Source organism: Pleuronectes platessa, chromosome 6 (assembly GCF_947347685.1).
Source record: "Pleuronectes platessa chromosome 6, fPlePla1.1, whole genome shotgun sequence".
NCBI classification, from domain to species: Eukaryota; Metazoa; Chordata; class Actinopteri; order Pleuronectiformes; family Pleuronectidae; genus Pleuronectes; species Pleuronectes platessa.
The window spans coordinates 7348746-7369120 of NC_070631.1; the positions used below are offsets into that span (position 1 = coordinate 7348746).

Below are 20375 nucleotides of genomic sequence, written 5' to 3' on the forward strand. Positions count from 1 at the left end.
CCAGTAGTATAGATGTGGTGACCGAAATCCAACACATGGGATGCATCCTGGGACAGAGGAGTAAATACGGAGATGTGTGGATGAAGCAATGAGAGACATTGTGCCACGTGTTCCTCCAGGCTCCACTGAGAGACCAGACACTGAACCCCGTTGGCGAAACTAGGAGCAGACGCCCTCCTTCTCCACTCCCAAAGATGACTTCAATGACGGGGAAGGACCAAGGCGCTGCCAGAAACCCCCTCTCACCTCCACATCTGAAAAGGGGGGGAAGAAATCCCAACTTTAAAACAAAAAAACGCTCAAACCACTCACTCCATCAATAGCTGCATGCTTTAGACCCTCTGTCAGTAAATTGTATAACGTAGTTCAGGTAGTGAACCTCCTTAGACCTCGTTGAGGATTTTGAAGTCGTTACCACTACGGTTGTGCAGCCCTCACGGGTACACTTGGCAATTCAGTCTTGGCAGTGAAATTCCAATATCTGTAGATCTGAAAACCTAGAAATAGGATTTATCATAAATTCACAGATTAGCGAACAACAGAACGTGACTCGCCATTCTAAATGTTTTGGTTTGACAGGATAACACACATGTTTACCTCAAAACACCAGCACCTACTCAAACATTTTCTTCTGTTCGTGTTTCCACTTTTCTTTCATTTCACTCTTCACCGAAATTCATTGGTATTTTAACAATAACTGCCGATAAGCATTATGTGAAATTGAAAGTGTGTGCCATGTTTTAGAATATATGTTATTTAGCCTGTCTGCCCAGACAATTACCTCTCTCTGTTTAGACTCATGCCTCGAAGACATTTATAACTCTCTGCCTCATAATGAACTAACTTTCAATGCTTCAACTCCACTCAAGGATTACCTCTCATGGATTATCACTGGACTCGCGACCATAGTTTGCCCTGGAGACCGGGGTCACAGCCCACTCTCCAGACCAAAAAGGGGGACTGTTGGGCAAGAGTCCCTGCTGAACTGGCCATGTGGTGGGATCCACACAATGAGTCGTAAAAGTAAGGCCTGTGAGCCAAGATGAAACCAGCTCTAAAGTTTCCAGCAAAGATCAAGCATGGAGATAGCATCTCCTCTGGGGGTAACTTCCTCCCTGGGGTTTTCCCAGAAACCCCTGCTCTGCTCCTGGCCGTTCCCACTCTGATCTGACCTCTGACACTCAATTGGCTTAAAGCCAATATCATCCCATGACCACACCTCAAGGAGGCTGGGCCTCCACAGGTTAATAAAAGCCCTGGCAACCCAATAATCGCTGCCATTTACCCTGCACTGAAGACATCACCTGACCCCTTCGGGTCTTCAGCTGATTTAGTTGCTAAAGGGGGCAACTTTAACTTTTAGTTTATCAGCCATTTTTCCCTGCTCTGAAGACGTCAACAGACCCCTCCTGGTCTTTCCAGATGATTTAGTTGCTAAAGGGGGCAACCAGAGTTATTTTCTTTCATTTCTTTCATTGTCTTTTATCTTAAGTTTGATCTTACTTTGATAGAGACTATTTTTGTTTTTAACTTGAAAAGGCCGTGCACAGGAACTCGCTCGCTCGCTGGCCGAGCTCAGAGACTCTCTTTCCAAATCCACAGCTGCGTCAACCGCTGTTCATCCCTGCAGAAGAGACGAAGCCGAATTCCGTTCCAAGAGCAAGAGAAGTTCGCTCGGTTCGGCCCAGCGCTGATCTCCGTTGCAACCACGAGACCCACCAGAGCACCGCTTAAGAGGCCAGGACACTGATTTGTTTTCCAGGAATCCGCCCGTTCGCACGCATCCTGAGGTTTAACGAGACATTCACTGGACTCCCGGAAATCCGCGCCCCACGCGCAAGCAACACCGCGGAGGTCACAGTAAGAGGCTTTATTGTCTGGGCAGAGACTAGTTTAAATACTTAGCGTGTCATTTGTTTGATTGTATGTTTGTTTGTAGATCGCTGATCTGTTTTTAGCCGTTACACGGCGGACCGAGACGTCACATCCGGTTCCTTTGTCTACTGTGTTTTCGAGAAGCGCGCGGTAACAAGCCGTCTCTTCCTTTTAACGTGTTACCGTCAGAGATATTGTGCGGAGATTTACATCTGTTAAAAGATAAATCTCACGTAACTGGACTGCCTGCTTCGCTAGTAGTTGTCTCTGACGATGTTTCCTGATCTCTCTCTCTCTCTCTCTCTTTCTCTTTTCTCCTAAACCTGTTTATACACACATCCGATCTGTATTTAGAATACAGTTCATGTAACATAGTTAAATCTATATTCAGAGAGGCTGGACACATCTGGAAGCCATGCGGCCCAACGCCAAAGCAGAGACAAAGAATTCTCTTTGTCTGAAAATCCCTTGGTGTAATTCATGTGACGACCACCAGTGTGAGCTCCGGCCACATGGTGTCATTAACATAGACTCCATTTTGAATAACGCAAGTTAAACCACCATTTTGAATCTATTATTGCCACGCCTCCTCTCTTCCTCTCCTCCCATTTTGGCTCTAAACTCATAACGGCTCCGCCATCTTGTTTTGTAGTCAATCCGCCATTTTGAGAGTTTTTGGGCCTTGATTCCACGAATCATGATCGGCCGCCATCTTAGATGTGACGTCACCACGTGACTGCGTCATCGCCACGCCCCCTTCTTTTTCTCTCTCTCTCTCGCTCTCTCTCACACACACACACACACACACACACACACACCCACACAGACACACCCACACAGACACAGAGACATATTGATAGACACAGACAGATACACACACACAGATACACATAGATGAATACATGTGTTTTTCTAAATTGTGATAAGCAGCTGCTGTTGTTATCTTTGAAATATGGGAGTTTGTTAAAATGATGAATCATTAAATAACACTAACTTTATTTCACATGCATACACATAGACACACACACACAGAGAGACACTTTGACACAGACACACACACACACACCGAGACAGACATACATAGGTAGACCGCCGGTTTTACATGTATTTTCTGAATTGTGATAAGTGCTGCTGCTGTGTTTATCTTTGAAATATCGGAGCTTGTTAAAATGATGAATCATTGAATAACATTATAACTTTATTCCCCCTTTTTAATAAATGCTTTTGTAATTAAAGTATCTGTAGTCTATGATTATTTGTGCATATGTATGTGATTGCAGCTGGATTATGATTGCCTGTGCTTGAACTTAAAACCCTTCATTGTTTATTATATAATCATTAATACTAAAATATTGAGATTATTAATATAACTTATATCATTGAGACTGATATTTAAAGATTGAATTGTTGGTCCCTGTAACCAGGGTGGTGCCCCGCGACAATAAGCAATGATTACAGATTTGTATTATTCTTAATTGATCATTTTATTGTTTTCATTAATTATTTTAACTATTATTAATGGATAACCGTATCATTTCTAATTAAATGTTTTACTATTCTTAATTAATAGCTTTATCATTTTTGATTATTTTTAAAGAAATAATTGTTATTTTAATAATCATATTTCATGATTATTAATAATTAGCCAACATCAATTCTACTCCTACTATTGCACAACATAAATGGTGCCCCGTGTGAGGCCGGAAAGCCGCACGCATGCAACATAAATGGTGCCCCTGCGTGAGGCTATCTAACTCCAGCTGTATCAGGATTTTTTTGGGATAAATAAAGTTTTCTGATCTTCTAATCTAATCATAATACTGTGTACAATGATCCAGAAATAATTTTGAAAGTTATCTCTCTGCAAATCATTTTTTTTTTAATTTCTAAATTCCCCTGCACCTTTGCAACACAGGTATACTCGTGCCTTGCGTATCTGTGGTTGGCTGCAGAGTGCAATCGGTGGTTGTGTATTCGCGATGCACAATATTTATGATTAATTTCTTAAAGAGAAAAATAATTTTGGAAATTTATTTCTCTTTGAATTTTTTATTTGTAATCCCTTTGCACCTGTGCCAAACAGGTATACTATTGCCTTGTGTATCCGTGGTTGGCTGCTTATTGCATATTAGTGGTTGTGTCATCTCAATGCACAATAATTATAATTAATTTTCTTAAGAGAAAAATAATTTTGGAAATTTATTTCTTTTTTTTGAATTTTCTTTATTCTTAATTCCCTTTGCTAAGCAGGCGTTGTGTATAGCTATGGTTGGTTGCTGACTACGTTTCAGTAGGTTAGTAATATTTTTATTGGAGAATTTCTGCATGCTTTGAATTTCAAGGAGACTAACTAGATTTGAGAGACTAGTTACGAGTAGACTAGTTGTCAACCAACTAGGTCTAAAGGATTGAGCCATCGAGCTATCCTACATAGCGCTACTATATAGACACAGAGTGAAGCTCACCTGTGCATCTTGTGTAGTGTTTATTAAATTTGTATCCGCTTTTAACCTAAGCAAGCTTGAGCGGCCCACCAGGCTCTTTTCACACTCAGAAGATGAGTAGCATGGACCATCCTGGGGCAAGGGCTCCCTCAAGGCCAGACGACCTGTCAGAGACAGACGCCAGTCTGAGCAATTTTTATAGTGATGCTATCAGTAAAATTGTATCCGCTTTTATCTAAGCAAGCTTGAGCAACCCACCAGGTGTTTTTCGCACTCAGAAGATGAGTAGCATGGACCACACTGGGGCAAGGACTCCCTCAAGGCCAGACGACCTGTCAGAGACAGTCGCCAGTCTGAGCAATTTTTATAGAAATGCTATAATTGAGTTTTTGTCCGCTTTTATCTAAGCAAGCTTGAGCAGCCCACCAGGTGTTTGCGCACTCAGAAGATGAGTAGCATGGACCACACTGGGGCAGGGCTCCCTCAAGACCAGACGACCTGTCAGAGACAGTCGCCAGTCTGATCAATTTTTCTAGTGATGAAGTGAGTGAGTTGAGTGAGTATGATTTAAGTACCTGCGATCGTAAGATTAAAGAACTGTCCATTCACCTGATCAACCCCACTGGCCCGCATCCAAAAATACCCCATGCTCTGGGTCAACTGACACTCCTCTACCAGCAGAGAGCCGAGCTGAAGCCCCAACAACATGTGAAGGAGCTCCAGGCCATGCAAGCAGCATGTCGAGCGGAGCAGGAGAAAAACTCCCACCTGCGGCATATCATCGAGACCCGCACAGAACAGGACCAGGCGGTGCAGGAGCACGAAGCTCTGCACGCGAAGGTCAAAGGTCAGCAGAAAGGGGGGCACAGTCAAACAGAGCTGCCCCCCCTCGAGCTGATATCCCTGATGACATGGCCAGGAGCTGACGTCATTCCCGGTGGAGCCAGCGGAACAGAGACACTGGGAGAAAAGCTGCGAGCACAGCTACGCAACCCTCTTGCAGAGGAAGCTTTGCTCTGGAGAGCCAGACACACCCAGCAGTCGACCGCTCCAACCCCCTCAACACCAAAGGGGGGGCCGGACTCAACCCCTAGACGTGCAGTGACCTGGGACCGCTATGAGGCACTCCAAATGCCTTTCCAGCGGACACACAGCATCCACTCCAGCCAGAAGGAACACATCCTGCACGGAGCCATGCTGATCCACACCACAACGACTGAAGGAATCCGTCCTGGAGGGCTGAAGGAGATTTCCCAGTCTGCCACTCAGGCAGGGGCGCACCATGACTCACGGTCGCGTCCTGGATGGTGCTCCACTCCCGGTGCAAGAGATGGTGGCCACAAAGATGAATACTGTGGCACACACAATTCAGAAGACCCTGATGACTCAGCACCCCCTCAAAGAGAGGAAATCTGCACCCGGCAGCTAGAGCCCCTTAAAAAAGACATTTATCGCTTCGACCCAGACAACCGAGGGTTCAACGAAGACGACACCGTGGTTCTGGCAGTTCAAATCCAACTAAATGTGGACCCGGCGCTGGAAGATGACAACTTTCCCCACGCCAAGATGAACCCCAGCAAAGAGAACCAGGAACAGCGACCCTTCCAACAGGGCGCCCCACAAAACCAAGGGGGTGAGGATTTCAACCAGCCCCACAAACAGTTTCGACCTCAGCACCTGAATCCCTCTCAACAGAGGAGTAGGGGCTGGAACAGACGGAAACCCTATCAGTACCAGTAGTATAGATGTGGTGACCGAAATCCAACACATGGGATGCATCCTGGGACAGAGGAGTAAATACGGAGATGTGTGGATGAAGCAATGAGAGACATTGTGCCACGTGTTCCTCCAGGCTCCACTGAGAGACCAGACACTGAACCCCGTTGGCGAAACTAGGAGCAGACGCCCTCCTTCTCCACTCCCAAAGATGACTTCAATGACGGGGAAGGACCAAGGCGCTGCCAGAAACCCCCTCTCACCTCCACATCTGAAAAGGGGGGGAAGAAATCCCAACTTTAAAACAAAAAAACGCTCAAACCACTCACTCCATCAATAGCTGCATGCTTTAGACCCTCTGTCAGTAAATTGTATAACGTAGTTCAGGTAGTGAACCTCCTTAGACCTCGTTGAGGATTTTGAAGTCGTTACCACTACGGTTGTGCAGCCCTCACGGGTACACTTGGCAATTCAGTCTTGGCAGTGAAATTCCAATATCTGTAGATCTGAAAACCTAGAAATAGGATTTATCATAAATTCACAGATTAGCGAACAACAGAACGTGACTCGCCATTCTAAATGTTTTGGTTTGACAGGATAACACACATGTTTACCTCAAAACACCAGCACCTACTCAAACATTTTCTTCTGTTCGTGTTTCCACTTTTCTTTCATTTCACTCTTCACCGAAATTCATTGGTATTTTAACAATAACTGCCGATAAGCATTATGTGAAATTGAAAGTGTGTGCCATGTTTTAGAATATATGTTATTTAGCCTGTCTGCCCAGACAATTACCTCTCTCTGTTTAGACTCATGCCTCGAAGACATTTATAACTCTCTGCCTCATAATGAACTAACTTTCAATGCTTCAACTCCACTCAAGGATTACCTCTCATGGATTATCACTGGACTCGCGACCATAGTTTGCCCTGGAGACCGGGGTCACAGCCCACTCTCCAGACCAAAAAGGGGGACTGTTGGGCAAGAGTCCCTGCTGAACTGGCCATGTGGTGGGATCCACACAATGAGTCGTAAAAGTAAGGCCTGTGAGCCAAGATGAAACCAGCTCTAAAGTTTCCAGCAAAGATCAAGCATGGAGATAGCATCTCCTCTGGGGGTAACTTCCTCCCTGGGGTTTTCCCAGAAACCCCTGCTCTGCTCCTGGCCGTTCCCACTCTGATCTGACCTCTGACACTCAATTGGCTTAAAGCCAATATCATCCCATGACCACACCTCAAGGAGGCTGGGCCTCCACAGGTTAATAAAAGCCCTGGCAACCCAATAATCGCTGCCATTTACCCTGCACTGAAGACATCACCTGACCCCTTCGGGTCTTCAGCTGATTTAGTTGCTAAAGGGGGCAACTTTAACTTTTAGTTTATCAGCCATTTTTCCCTGCTCTGAAGACGTCAACAGACCCCTCCTGGTCTTTCCAGATGATTTAGTTGCTAAAGGGGGCAACCAGAGTTATTTTCTTTCATTTCTTTCATTGTCTTTTATCTTAAGTTTGATCTTACTTTGATAGAGACTATTTTTGTTTTTAACTTGAAAAGGCCGTGCACAGGAACTCGCTCGCTCGCTGGCCGAGCTCAGAGACTCTCTTTCCAAATCCACAGCTGCGTCAACCGCTGTTCATCCCTGCAGAAGAGACGAAGCCGAATTCCGTTCCAAGAGCAAGAGAAGTTCGCTCGGTTCGGCCCAGCGCTGATCTCCGTTGCAACCACGAGACCCACCGGAGCACCGCTTAAGAGGCCAGGACACTGATTTGTTTTCCAGGAATCCGCCCGTTCGCACGCATCCTGAGGTTTAACGAGACATTCACTGGACTCCCGGAAATCCGCGCCCCACGCGCAAGCAACACCGCGGAGGTCACAGTAAGAGGCTTTATTGTCTGGGCAGAGACTAGTTTAAATACTTAGCGTGTCATTTGTTTGATTGTATGTTTGTTTGTAGATCGCTGATCTGTTTTTAGCCGTTACACGGCGGACCGAGACGTCACATCCGGTTCCTTTGTCTACTGTGTTTTCGAGAAGCGCGCGGTAACAAGCCGTCTCTTCCTTTTAACGTGTTACCGTCAGAGATATTGTGCGGAGATTTACATCTGTTAAAAGATAAATCTCACGTAACTGGACTGCCTGCTTCGCTAGTAGTTGTCTCTGACGATGTTTCCTGATCTCTCTCTCTCTCTCTCTCTTTCTCTTTTCTCCTAAACCTGTTTATACACACATCCGATCTGTATTTAGAATACAGTTCATGTAACATAGTTAAATCTATATTCAGAGAGGCTGGACACATCTGGAAGCCATGCGGCCCAACGCCAAAGCAGAGACAAAGAATTCTCTTTGTCTGAAAATCCCTTGGTGTAATTCATGTGACGACCACCAGTGTGAGCTCCGGCCACATGGTGTCATTAACATAGACTCCATTTTGAATAACGCAAGTTAAACCACCATTTTGAATCTATTATTGCCACGCCTCCTCTCTTCCTCTCCTCCCATTTTGGCTCTAAACTCATAACGGCTCCGCCATCTTGTTTTGTAGTCAATCCGCCATTTTGAGAGTTTTTGGGCCTTGATTCCACGAATCATGATCGGCCGCCATCTTAGATGTGACGTCACCACGTGACTGCGTCATCGCCACGCCCCCTTCTTTTTCTCTCTCTCTCTCGCTCTCTCTCACACACACACACACACACACACACACACACACAGACACACCCACACAGACACAGAGACATATTGATAGACACAGACAGATACACACACACAGATACACATAGATGAATACATGTGTTTTTCTAAATTGTGATAAGCAGCTGCTGTTGTTATCTTTGAAATATGGGAGTTTGTTAAAATGATGAATCATTAAATAACACTAACTTTATTTCACATGCATACACATAGACACACACACACAGAGAGACACTTTGACACAGACACACACACACACACCGAGACAGACATACATAGGTAGACCGCCGGTTTTACATGTATTTTCTGAATTGTGATAAGTGCTGCTGCTGTGTTTATCTTTGAAATATCGGAGCTTGTTAAAATGATGAATCATTGAATAACATTATAACTTTATTCCCCCTTTTTAATAAATGCTTTTGTAATTAAAGTATCTGTAGTCTATGATTATTTGTGCATATGTATGTGATTGCAGCTGGATTATGATTGCCTGTGCTCGAACTTAAAACCCTTCATTGTTTATTATATAATCATTAATACTAAAATATTGAGATTATTAATATAACTTATATCATTGAGACTGATATTTAAAGATTGAATTGTTGGTCCCTGTAACCAGGGTGGTGCCCCGCGACAATAAGCAATGATTACAGATTTGTATTATTCTTAATTGATCATTTTATTGTTTTCATTAATTATTTTAACTATTATTAATGGATAACCGTATCATTTCTAATTAAATGTTTTACTATTCTTAATTAATAGCTTTATCATTTTTGATTATTTTTAAGAAATAATTGTTATTTTAATAATCATATTTCATGATTATTAATAATTAGCCAACGTCAATTCTACTCCTACTATTGCACAACACTGAACACCACATCCGGTTGGAGGTTCTGAGCGCTGAGTCGAGCTTCAGCCAACAGCTCTTTGTGCAGCAGCGGCCTCCGGGCTCCTAAGACTGATTTCCACAGCTGGTCTTTACTTACCGTGACTCAGTCACTGCAGGTCCCTTTTACAGATTCAGAAAGAAAGCTGCAACCAGCATCACCACAGGGCAACCCCCCCCCCCCCAATCCAAACAGATGTGCAGAACGGGCATTGCACTAAACTGCAGAGAGAGCAATTTAAGTAATTTTGACTCAAAGTGCCCATGTGTGTGTTTTTGTCAGTGTGAATATGTGTATGTCAATGTGTATATTTATATATATATGTTTTAATTTATATATATATATATGCTAATCTGTATGTTAATTTCTCCAACTTAAATGCGCTCCAGCTGTGTGTAGCAGCCCGTGCAGCCCTGCCATTTCCTTTGTACACAGCGCACTGAGGAATCCAGCTTATTTTACTATGCAAATTGACTTTGAATTAATGAATTTTATTTAGTAACTTACCAATGTGCACAAAGAATAACCTCTCAAAACTTGTTTCCCTACCGCAGCATATGTAATATGTATTATTGTATAGGGACAAACTGAGCAGTGGACATTGGCAACGATGGCTGCATTACATGAAGCTGTTTCCAGGTATCAGATAGTGTGCTGTCTTCTTGGGGGGGGGGGGGGGGGGGGGGGGGGGACTGAACTGAGGCCTCATTATTTCCAATTGTGATTTATTTGTAATGTCAAGTTTAAGGGTTAAATGTTATAAAGGTCTTGAGTCCTGAGTGTGGATTTGATGCAAATAGTCAGACTGGTGAGTAAGCAAGATGTGTGTGTCTGTAGTTATCCAGAAAAGAAATGAAAATGTTGTCTGTCCTCATAGGAGTTCTTTTCCTGTTTCCTGTTAGCTGAGTCAAGCTGGATTCAAGAACAAGAACAATTGTCCATCAACGCTTGGGGAGGAACTCTTTTCCGAAAACACAATAGTTTAGCAATGACACCAGTATGGCACTTGGTAGCCATTTCCCCCCCCAAAACTGGAAGCACCGTCAGTGATAAGAGGATATTCACTATCCCCAAGCAAATTACTCTAAAAGTTCACCTGACTTCTGAAGTAAAGGCGAAGTAGTGCAGGGAAAATATCTAAAAGCACTGGGAAATAATCTTTAATAGAGATAAATTTGGAACTTTTCTCCTTTAGCCATGCACCACCTAACATCCTCTGCTTTTCTTTACCAGAGATGCCACAAAGGGAAACAGACGCACTTCAAACGACTCAAAGCGAGAGGAACAAGTCTGTGTTAGTACCGGGAGGAGCTGTGCCGTAAAATCATCAATCAATGATGATGCTGTGGGTGTTTGTTTTTTTTCAAATACCAATGTACCTCTGGACTGAACTTTGAACAAAAACTGTCAACTTATTATTTATTTGTCTAAATACCTCCTGGAAAACTGCTAAAATTAAACGTAACATCCGCACTTCAGTTGAATCAAAACGAAAATTAGCATCAAGTTAGCATCAGCGTTCATTGATGGTTTTCAAAGAGATGATGATAAACCAGGGAATCATTGGCTCAGGTTTAGTATGAAACCTTCAGTGGTCCTAACAAAGCCTCTCACACAAAACACACAGCTAACAAATTCAAACAAGAAAAACAAAAACTAATTCGCTCGGTAACATTTGTGCCGTGTTTTATTTGATCAACAGGAATATGCACTTTTAAAAGATTTCTTTTTCAAATGACACTGTATTTTATTTAATCAGCATAATCAACTTAGTGTTAATGTCCTCCTGCTTTCCAGGGAAATCATGATGTATTAAAACAAAGAAGGTAACAACAAGAGAAGCTGAACCTTGAGATTTTAATACAATTCTGCGGCGTTTTTTTTTACATCCTGTACGTAAGGAAATCAATGAAATTAGAAGAAAGGAAAAAGCATTTCATAAAGTCTAAAAGTATTGAGCCTTTTGGCTTAAATATCGAAATGTGTCACAGTCTCTCACATGGCACAGTGTCCTCAGGAATTAGGTCATAGTGAGCACTTCAGCAGCCGACACTTTACAACCCATACATGCTGGATGTGTGCTGCCTCTCTGCTCACGAGAGCGACGGCTGTGTTTGAAAAGTCTCTCTGTATTCAGCTCTCATTCCTTTTGGAGCTCGGAACTGAATCTCTGTGGTTTGGAGTCTTTACTTCTCCCCCTCCTTTTAGTTTGCTCTCCTCTTTGTAATGTCAGACACCAGTTTTATATCCACTGGTAACCAGTTGCTTTACAACTGCATCAGAGTTTCTGCTAATGCAAACTGCACAGTCCCTGCTGTTTCCTGCTCTCCGCCGGCGAACCAGCAGGAGCCTTTTAATTGTCAAGCAGCTATAGGAAAAGCAATGCGGTATAGTAGCTTTCTGGAAGTGTTGTTCTTCAATTGAAAAAAGGGATCCACACAACAGGGATACGCTGTGGCCTGCTTCATGTGATTTGCTTTAAATATTGCAGGAGGATGTACAAGGAGTATAACAGCGGCAGTGAGTTGGAGGAAAGGATGCAAGCGACAGGCTGGACTGTGTGTGTGAACCAGCACATCGCCATCGAACCATCAAGGTAAACAGCGCCTTTCAGCCGCTGTCATCCGTGTGGTCACATGTGTGAATATCCACACACGTGTGCTAAAGAAAAACTCAAAACACTGATGCCACTTGCCAAAAAAACAAACGTTATTTCACTCTCTCCCCATTCAAAATTACACCTTAACTCAACAATAATAGTTTGTTTGCCATGATCGCAAACTTTTTCAAGTGTATTTCATTAAAACAAAAAAAGAATTAACAGAACCAGGGAACTTAGTGGAAGGATTCAGTGGTCAGGGGAAAAAAACCTATTACATTTCACTGCAGAGAGTGAATCTGGGGAATTCTTTCCACATTCTTTAACTTTGAGAATTTAACATTTCCTTCAGCAGAGAGTAATACAGGGATTTTGGTGATGCATAATCAGGCATGTTTAGGCTACATACACACATATAGTATGTTTATAAAAGTGTGAAATTTAGGGCAGCTTGATGCAAGGAGACTGATGGGCCTTGAAAAAGGTTATGAACTCTACTGAGTGTCATTCTAGCTGCTGATCGCACTGTATCGGGTCAAATTGACTCGTACGGACACTTTGAATGGTGCAGAGAGATTCTGAAGTCGCCATACACTGAACACACACCACCCAGAGCGAGCGTGACAAAGAGAGACCCCACCAGTCACAGCATTTAGCAGAACAAAACCATCCCCATGTCACAGGGGCCATCAGGAATAAAAAGGGACTTTGGTTGGGAGTGCTGGAGCTGATCCTTGGGGCCGAGGGATTGGGATGAGAGAGGTGGTAAAACGCCTGCGTGTCACACAGAGGAAATTGGCTGAGCAGCCACCCACTATAATGCAGAGTCATATTTTTTGATAGGATTAGAACCCACTGGCTCACTAAGCAGACACAAAGAGCGCTCTGCCTATCAGAAACAGCCGAACATAAAGATCATTAGTAGTTAAGAAAAGCCAGATAGATGGCAAACCTCCATGTTATGCAGTTTTATGTACAGGGGACATGTTTTATGGAGCCACAAGACAATGTTCAGGGACATAAACTGCTGATGGTAACAGGTATTATTGAGCCACACAGTACAGATACAGGGTAATACTTGGGTGTGGCCTTGGCAATCCTTTGACAGAAGATTCTTTGGGTAAAAAAAAAGCAGAGTTCAAAGAGAACTAAGTTCAGCTTTTGTGAAACATTTGGATTCACACTGAAAAGCTTTTGAATTGACCCATGCTCAGGTTTTCTTTTGATGAAAATTCTCTTTTATATTCCCAGTCTCAGAGACAATGTTGGATTGGTTGAAAAAAGGTGAAAGGAGCATTTGGTGAATTCATCAATGGAGAGTTGGCGTGGCGCGCAATTAATCTTTGCAAAATGAGAACGCACTCGGTTAGTTAATGTCATAAATATAATAAAGATGATCAAAGACGGCGTGAGGGGGCCTATCAATCCCGTCAAAACACACTTGAGTCACCATCCATGTCTGTATTCATGAGCGTCTTTGTCATTGACTCTGTCTGACTCGCTGTCAAATGGACTCCTGCGCGGTTTCAGTCAGCGTGGCAGACTGTGGTGGTTCAGATTGTGGTCCTCACGTCACAATATCACAGAAAATCAATTATTCAAAAGTGCATCCATTACTTCATGCCACAAAGATTCGCTAATGGCATTTCATCACTCAGACTCATCTTGAAAAAAACTAAAAACATTGGAAAATCATGTGAAGTAAAACTTAAAAACACTCAGGATGAGTTATTCACATCATAAAAACAGCGATTAATGTCGTGTACGTGTTTTTTTATTGGCGTGTTGAGTATGTCGCAAAGGTCTGGCTGTCGGGAGACTGAAGGTCGAGAAGCCGTCGACACGATGAGACACTTTAACGACTTTTTAAAGAATCAATTAACTTCGCTCCTAGTGATTAAGATGGAGCACATAAAAGGGGAGGGGCCACATCTGGTTTAAGTTATTTTTTAACACCTGTTTATCAGCTGCAGGTCACATGCTACTCACGTGATGTGTGTAGCCTCACTGCGTAAATGTGTCCTTAAGAGTTTTTACGCGATGCTAATGGAATGGAAACATTAAAGATTTATTTAAACCTTAATGAAAATGCATTAAGCCCAAGTGTGCACAGTTCAGGTAGTGGAGCTTGATGGTATTGAACCAGTGGTGGAAGTTTCAGGGATAATGGTTCGTGTGCTCGCCATGTTCCTTTTGCGCATTAAAGACCAAACACAAACCTGCGTAAAACCCTCCAGGTCGCAGCAGGAGGTGCACACATCAGGCTCGTGCGTGAGAGGAGAGAACCGCCGCTCGTCTCATCCGAGGCTCTAACGAGTGTTTCTTTAAGTGCGTGTGGGGAGTTTTCCTGCACGGGGGCGAGAGGAGGGGTTGGAGAGTGACGCTGGCTGCGCCTTGGTGCCGAGCGGAGCGCTCACCTGCGGATGAGAGAGCCGAGGAAACTCGGGGCAGAGCTGCAGCACAACGCACGGAGCACCGACAGGGGGACGTTAACAGGAGAGTCTGACCGAGGAGAGAGCAGGGGGGAATACGAGCAGCAGCAGCAGCAGCAGCACCGGAGGAGAAGAATTTACGAACCGACCCCTCTTTTCTTTTTTCTTCTGGCTCCTCGTCCAGCACGCAGCCCCCTGACGCGCGTACACCCGCCACCATGAGAGCTGACTTCGCTCTGGTCCTGACAGCGGCGCTTCTCCTGGACACGTTCGGGGTGAGATGTCTCCTTCCTCTCCTCGCGCGTGTGATTTGCGGATGAGTTGTGAGAGCGGACGGCGAGACGCGGCGTCTCTCTTCCGAGGCGCAGGGGTTTGGATGAAGCTTTTGGATAAAGTCGTGTACAGTCGGATGGAGTCCGGCGTCGGTCCCTCTGCAGCAGCAGCAGCAGCAGCAGCAGCAGCAGCGGCACAGCGTCGGTTGTTATTTCCCATCAAGTCCCGCTAATTGGTCCCCTAATTAATGTATGTGTGTGTGAGGGAAAGAGGGGAAAAAGTGAAAGGAACCATCGTCGTCCTCTGTGATCCTGATCGGAGCTTCTCTCCGGATCGCTGCGGGTTCTCGGGCTGCGACAAGTTAAGAGATGTTGCTCAATTCAATCGCCGACGGTGATGCCGGCAACTAATCCCTGCTCATTTCCACCAGCGCATCCATTTTTATAAAGCTTCCCTGCAGCCAGCAATAAGTTCAAATTGAAGTTGTAAGGGGCTTTTCAACAATTATCCGTATCATTTAATCGATAGGAGCTGAATGAAGCGGGCGCCTGTGGGCTGCCTCGAACGGAGGGTGCACCGAGGAGCTCTGCGTCCGTCTCCCTGCTGTCCTCACTCGAACCACGGAGCTCACACACATTTAGGAAACATGACAGATATACTTTGCTGCGTTATTCATCCTTCAAGAGGAGAGGAACTGCTGCGTTTTACTCCTTCATGCACACACACACACTCACACACACACACACACACACACACGCACACACACACTCACACACACACCAGCCTGCCCCTGCACTGCTGTGTGTGTGTTTGTGTGTTTGTCTGTGTGTGTGATGTATATTGTTGGGTGCAAAGTTGTTTCTGCAGATTGTTTGCAGGGTCCTTAGTGCTGGCGTGAGTCCCACATTCAGAAAATGAGAAAATGCTTCTGCGGTCAAGCTATTTTCTTTGTATTACTCTGTGTTTCACTTAATCCTCAGGGCAATACCTATTTCATCTGGCTGCTTTAATGGAGCGTGTGTAACACAGCTCATTGAATCCGAGTGTATGAGTATTATGTGCTTATACCCAGGGCCACATCTGATGAACTTGTTGAATACATTTCTGCTAACTGCTGTTATATATATATATGCTGCCTTTCTTCGAGGGTTCAGGGCTAAAGAGAAGCAAGAAATCAATGAAATCCATGTTTTATCGATGACTCACATTGTATTCTCCTTCTTCCAGAGGAGTAATGCGGAGCGTGCTCTCGGAGGTCCCTGCCGACCCGGCTTCTCTCAGAGCTTCTACTCGGTGCTGATTTCAAGGGATGTACTGCAAGGCCAGGGCATACTCAAAGGTAAGACCTTTAATTGGCGAGTCAGTTCTTTCTCATTATGTCAAGACAATCTACAGTGTACATCCAAGAGCCCCCCCCCCCCCCCTCTCTCTTTCTCTCTCTCTCTCTCTCTCTCTGCTAAGACCTGTTAAAGGAAAAATAGCTGGTTGTGTGTTTTTATCTCGGCCAGTTAATGTTGTATTCCGGTTATTGAAGTCGCTTTTATGTGTATGGAAAATTGAAGTAAAGTCAGAAACTTGATCAGGATCCACTCGGTCTGTTGTTGTCGTCTGGAAACACACATCACTCCAGAGCTGTATTCATTTTTAACCAACCTCCTCAACATTAGTTATTACCACCGTCTTCATTACTACACGGTCGCGCCACAACGTCTTCTCCAGGTTTATGTGCGATGCTCCAATTACACAGTGAGCCGACCAAGTTTTAGGGCCCGATAGTGCAGGAAATGGAATCGACATCCTGTGTCTAATCTGGCACTGCTCCTGCCAATGTGGGCTAATTGCAACTCTCTATTGATCCCCATGTTTTTTTTTTTTTCTCTCATAGCTTAGCTAAGCTGTATTGTTTTGCTGCGGGCGCACAATAGCTCTTTTGTGGGTCGACTGTGTCTTCGGCAGCTGCACAGTAGATATTTCTCACTCTCCTTAGCCATGAGAGACACTCGCGTGGATACGGCTGTCTAGACGTTCTCTCTTAAGTGTGTGAGTGGATTCAGGCTAACGTGCACAGACACAAGCATTTTAGAATATTGATGTACAGCACAACTGTGTACAGCACAGTTTTGGAGGGTTGTTTTCTCTCTCATGTCTCCATGTGTGTTTTTGCTGGAGTGATGAATACGTCAGAAGGAAGGAATCGGTTTGATTTGGGTGTCTCATTAACTTAAGGGTATTAAAGCCTGACTGGAAACGGAACATTGTCGCTGGAGGTGAGCTGGTTCTGTGTGCGTCTGTGTGTGTATGTGTGTGTGTGGTAGTTATGTCCTTAGCCCAGCAGGGGGGTGTCAACACAATCACAAACAATCCCGGAATGAGCCATCACTGCTGCACAGGAGCCATTTATTTTCACAGAGCATTATTTATCTGGTTTGGTTTCAGGGAGATGAAATTGTCTCAGTGCCTCAGTCCTGACATAAACTAATCTTTAGTGGTCTAGCAGGGTTGTTTTCACCGTTACCAATTCAATCTACCTCACACAATCGATGCGTGATTTGTGTGATTTGGCTACACACTTTGTCTTTTATAGTTGTTCAGAAGAAGCCACTGTGAAGTCACATGCATTATCACAGCAAATAAACCACAATCGACTCGTGCAACATGAATTCAATGACGTTATTCCCTTGAATCGCATCCCGAGCATCATGTGCTTCAACATTCATCATTTGTTTTCTCTTGGGGGGGGGGGGGATCCTGCGATAGTAAGGTGCTCGTCTTTTTGCCTTGACAGACTCACAGCTGCAGTGTCGTCTTCACGTGCATCCGAGAGCACAGCTGTGGCCATGCACACTAACACACACACACACACACAAACACACACACACACACACACACGCACACACACATGCACACACACAAGCATCGAATGTGACTTCCAGGGCTCAGGCACTTGATTTATAGTTGGTAAGGGTATCACTGGAGGGAGGCAGGGTTTTAATAATAACATTGTTTAACCCCAAACCGTCAGATGGGGGCAGGAGTAATGACACCCACTCATGCACAGAAAACTCATTCATGCACACGTACACACTCGCACGTGTTCGGACATACACACATGTACACGCACGCACACACACACACAAACATATACTGTATATATTCATGTTAGCCATCAGGGGAATAATGGGAAGGACAGAACTAGGACTATGGCCATGAAGAGGAGGAAGCCGGGGTCTAGACAGGAGGTTGTCGGGGGGGGGGGGGGCATTTCACATTTTATCATTTTGAGTCACTGGGAAGTACCAAATTACAGAAAGTGAAAAAAAGCCCTGTGTGGTTATTGAAACCGCCACAGCAAATATGACTAAACCAAAACTGAGAAGAAACCCACAGTTAAATCTTTGTCACATAGAAGCAGCTGCTTTCTTTTTTTTTGGCAGTTTATTGTTCCCATTTCATTATTGTAAAAAATGAAAAAGAAGAGCTCAGCAAAAACAGCTTTTTTGTGGTTTCATTATTTCTCTGTTTTGTTTTCAGTCATTTTCCTTCTAACGATGAGTCATCTCAATTTTCCCCCTATTTTGCTTTTTTAATAATCTTCTTCTAATTAGCTGTAAAGTTCATTTAGATCACCTCTTGAAAAGCAAATCTGGGAGTTCTGAACAACTTAGCGTTTTCATTGTTAAAAATGAAGTACTACACATTACATTGTTCCTGCTGGGCGAATTGATTAGCTCTCTATGTATCCAGGAAACCAGTTACCGGAGTTAATGGCTGAAAAACACATACTAATGGGACACTGCTGCTTTATGCTGGTGCAACATGAGCCTGAACTGTAAGCAGGACTTTGATAACTTCACATTTTGACTTACATGTTATACAGAACTGCATTGAATGAGATTGTGCTGTCTGAGATTTAGTTTAACTGTTTCAACGTTAAACTAAAATTGTTGAGATAATTTGTTGCATTGGTGTTTCATGGTGTGTGCGTGTGTGTGTGTGTGTGTGTGGGGGGGGGGGGGGGGTTATGAATAACGGACTAAGGAGTTCTGCTGCCTCTTATGCTTGGTTTTTATTAAAGCTATGACAGCGTCTTTACCACTTACACACTCAGGACACCATCAGAGGTCAACTTTCACCGGGCCTGTTATCACTACACACACACACACACACACACACACACACACACACACACGCACATGCACACAAAAGAACAAAACTGTTATATCCTCTTCGTTAGGTTTCCTGTTCAGATATTGTTTGTTTCGGCCATGAGGAAAAATACAGGTGGACTCGGTCCCAATTTAAAGTTTCGCTAACCACATCAACAATTGATGGCGTCACGATGTTTAGAAGGTTTTTGTATCCCACAGACGAGGGAGCGTGAGTCGGACTCGCACAGATAAACAGAGCCGGCAAACGTAGCCTCGTCCCATGTGTCCCTGCTTCCCTCTCCCGATTCTGTTCCTGGTAATGAAAGCCAGGGAGGCTGCTGGTTTCCACTCAGCGAGCCCACTTTGCTGACCTTGTACTTTGTTTTGGTTACTGGTGGTTTCGTGGCTGCCCCCTCACTTGCTGCCTGTGTGACCCTGGTTGTGCTGGTTTCTGTGTGTGAGAGAGAAACAGCGGAAGGGGAATTGAAAGACGGGTCTGAGGAGTTCTGGTGTTTTCTTGGACATGTCAGTGCCTGGGAGACTCTATGGGAATGCACATGTTAACAGTGAAGCTTCTCAGAGGGGAAATGGACATTTTCTCTGCGGTCGTTACTTTTGTTTTTAAAGTTTCCAGAAAAGGGGAGTGCTCCTTCAACAGCCTGTCGGGCGCCGTGCATGTCCTGAATGTCTGAATCAGATCTGTCCTCAACCCTCTTGCTCCGGCTCTGGACTGCTATTGTGTTTCATAAACATCCTCCTGCACTTTAAGCACTTGCTCTGTTTTTCTAAAACCTTTGTAAACCTGATCGATAAATAATATACCTCCTCCTCCCACACATGCACATACACCAAACGCCTTTTGCGGTCTCTTTATTCGCTGCCATGCAGTTGGCATTTAAATGTAAGCCTTGTATCTCTGACCCAGATCCCTTCTCTCTCTATTCAGTGGCACCTTGTCTCCATCTCATTCAGAGCATATTCTGGCTGTTGCCCACTCCGGGGATAACCAGACACCATGAGGAATGGATACGAGGGCTTTGCATTCTGAATAAAACAAATTGTTCGGAGCTGTAATTTTCTCCAGGATAATATTTCCCAAAATCTCTTCCGGCGGGCATCCAGAAGGCCCCGTGTGATGAGTCCCTCTTGCTCTGGTTGGTTGAAGCTTCCCCGTTACAGGCTTTAGGGGATTTTCCCCCCCCCCCCCCCTTCCGAATCCTATAGCTGAGCTGTTATTTAGCTGCAGGCTTTGTATTCCGAACATCATCTTCATCGTCTTCATCATCCAAACTTTGAACTTGG

At 44.4% G+C, this 20375-nt stretch overlaps 1 protein-coding gene across 1 annotated transcript in view; it reads left to right on the top strand.

Annotated features, from left to right (window-relative positions):
- Positions 1 to 14663: 14663 nt before the first annotated feature.
- LOC128441773 (cadherin-4) overlaps positions 14664 to 20375 on the top strand; it is a 210685-nt gene continuing 204973 nt past the window's right edge. The window contains exons 1-2 of the mRNA XM_053423858.1: positions 14664 to 14927; positions 16153 to 16264. Of these exons, the coding sequence (XP_053279833.1) occupies positions 14871 to 14927; positions 16153 to 16264 (169 nt within the window). The 5' untranslated portion in view covers positions 14664 to 14870. The remainder of the gene's footprint in view (positions 14928 to 16152; positions 16265 to 20375) is intronic.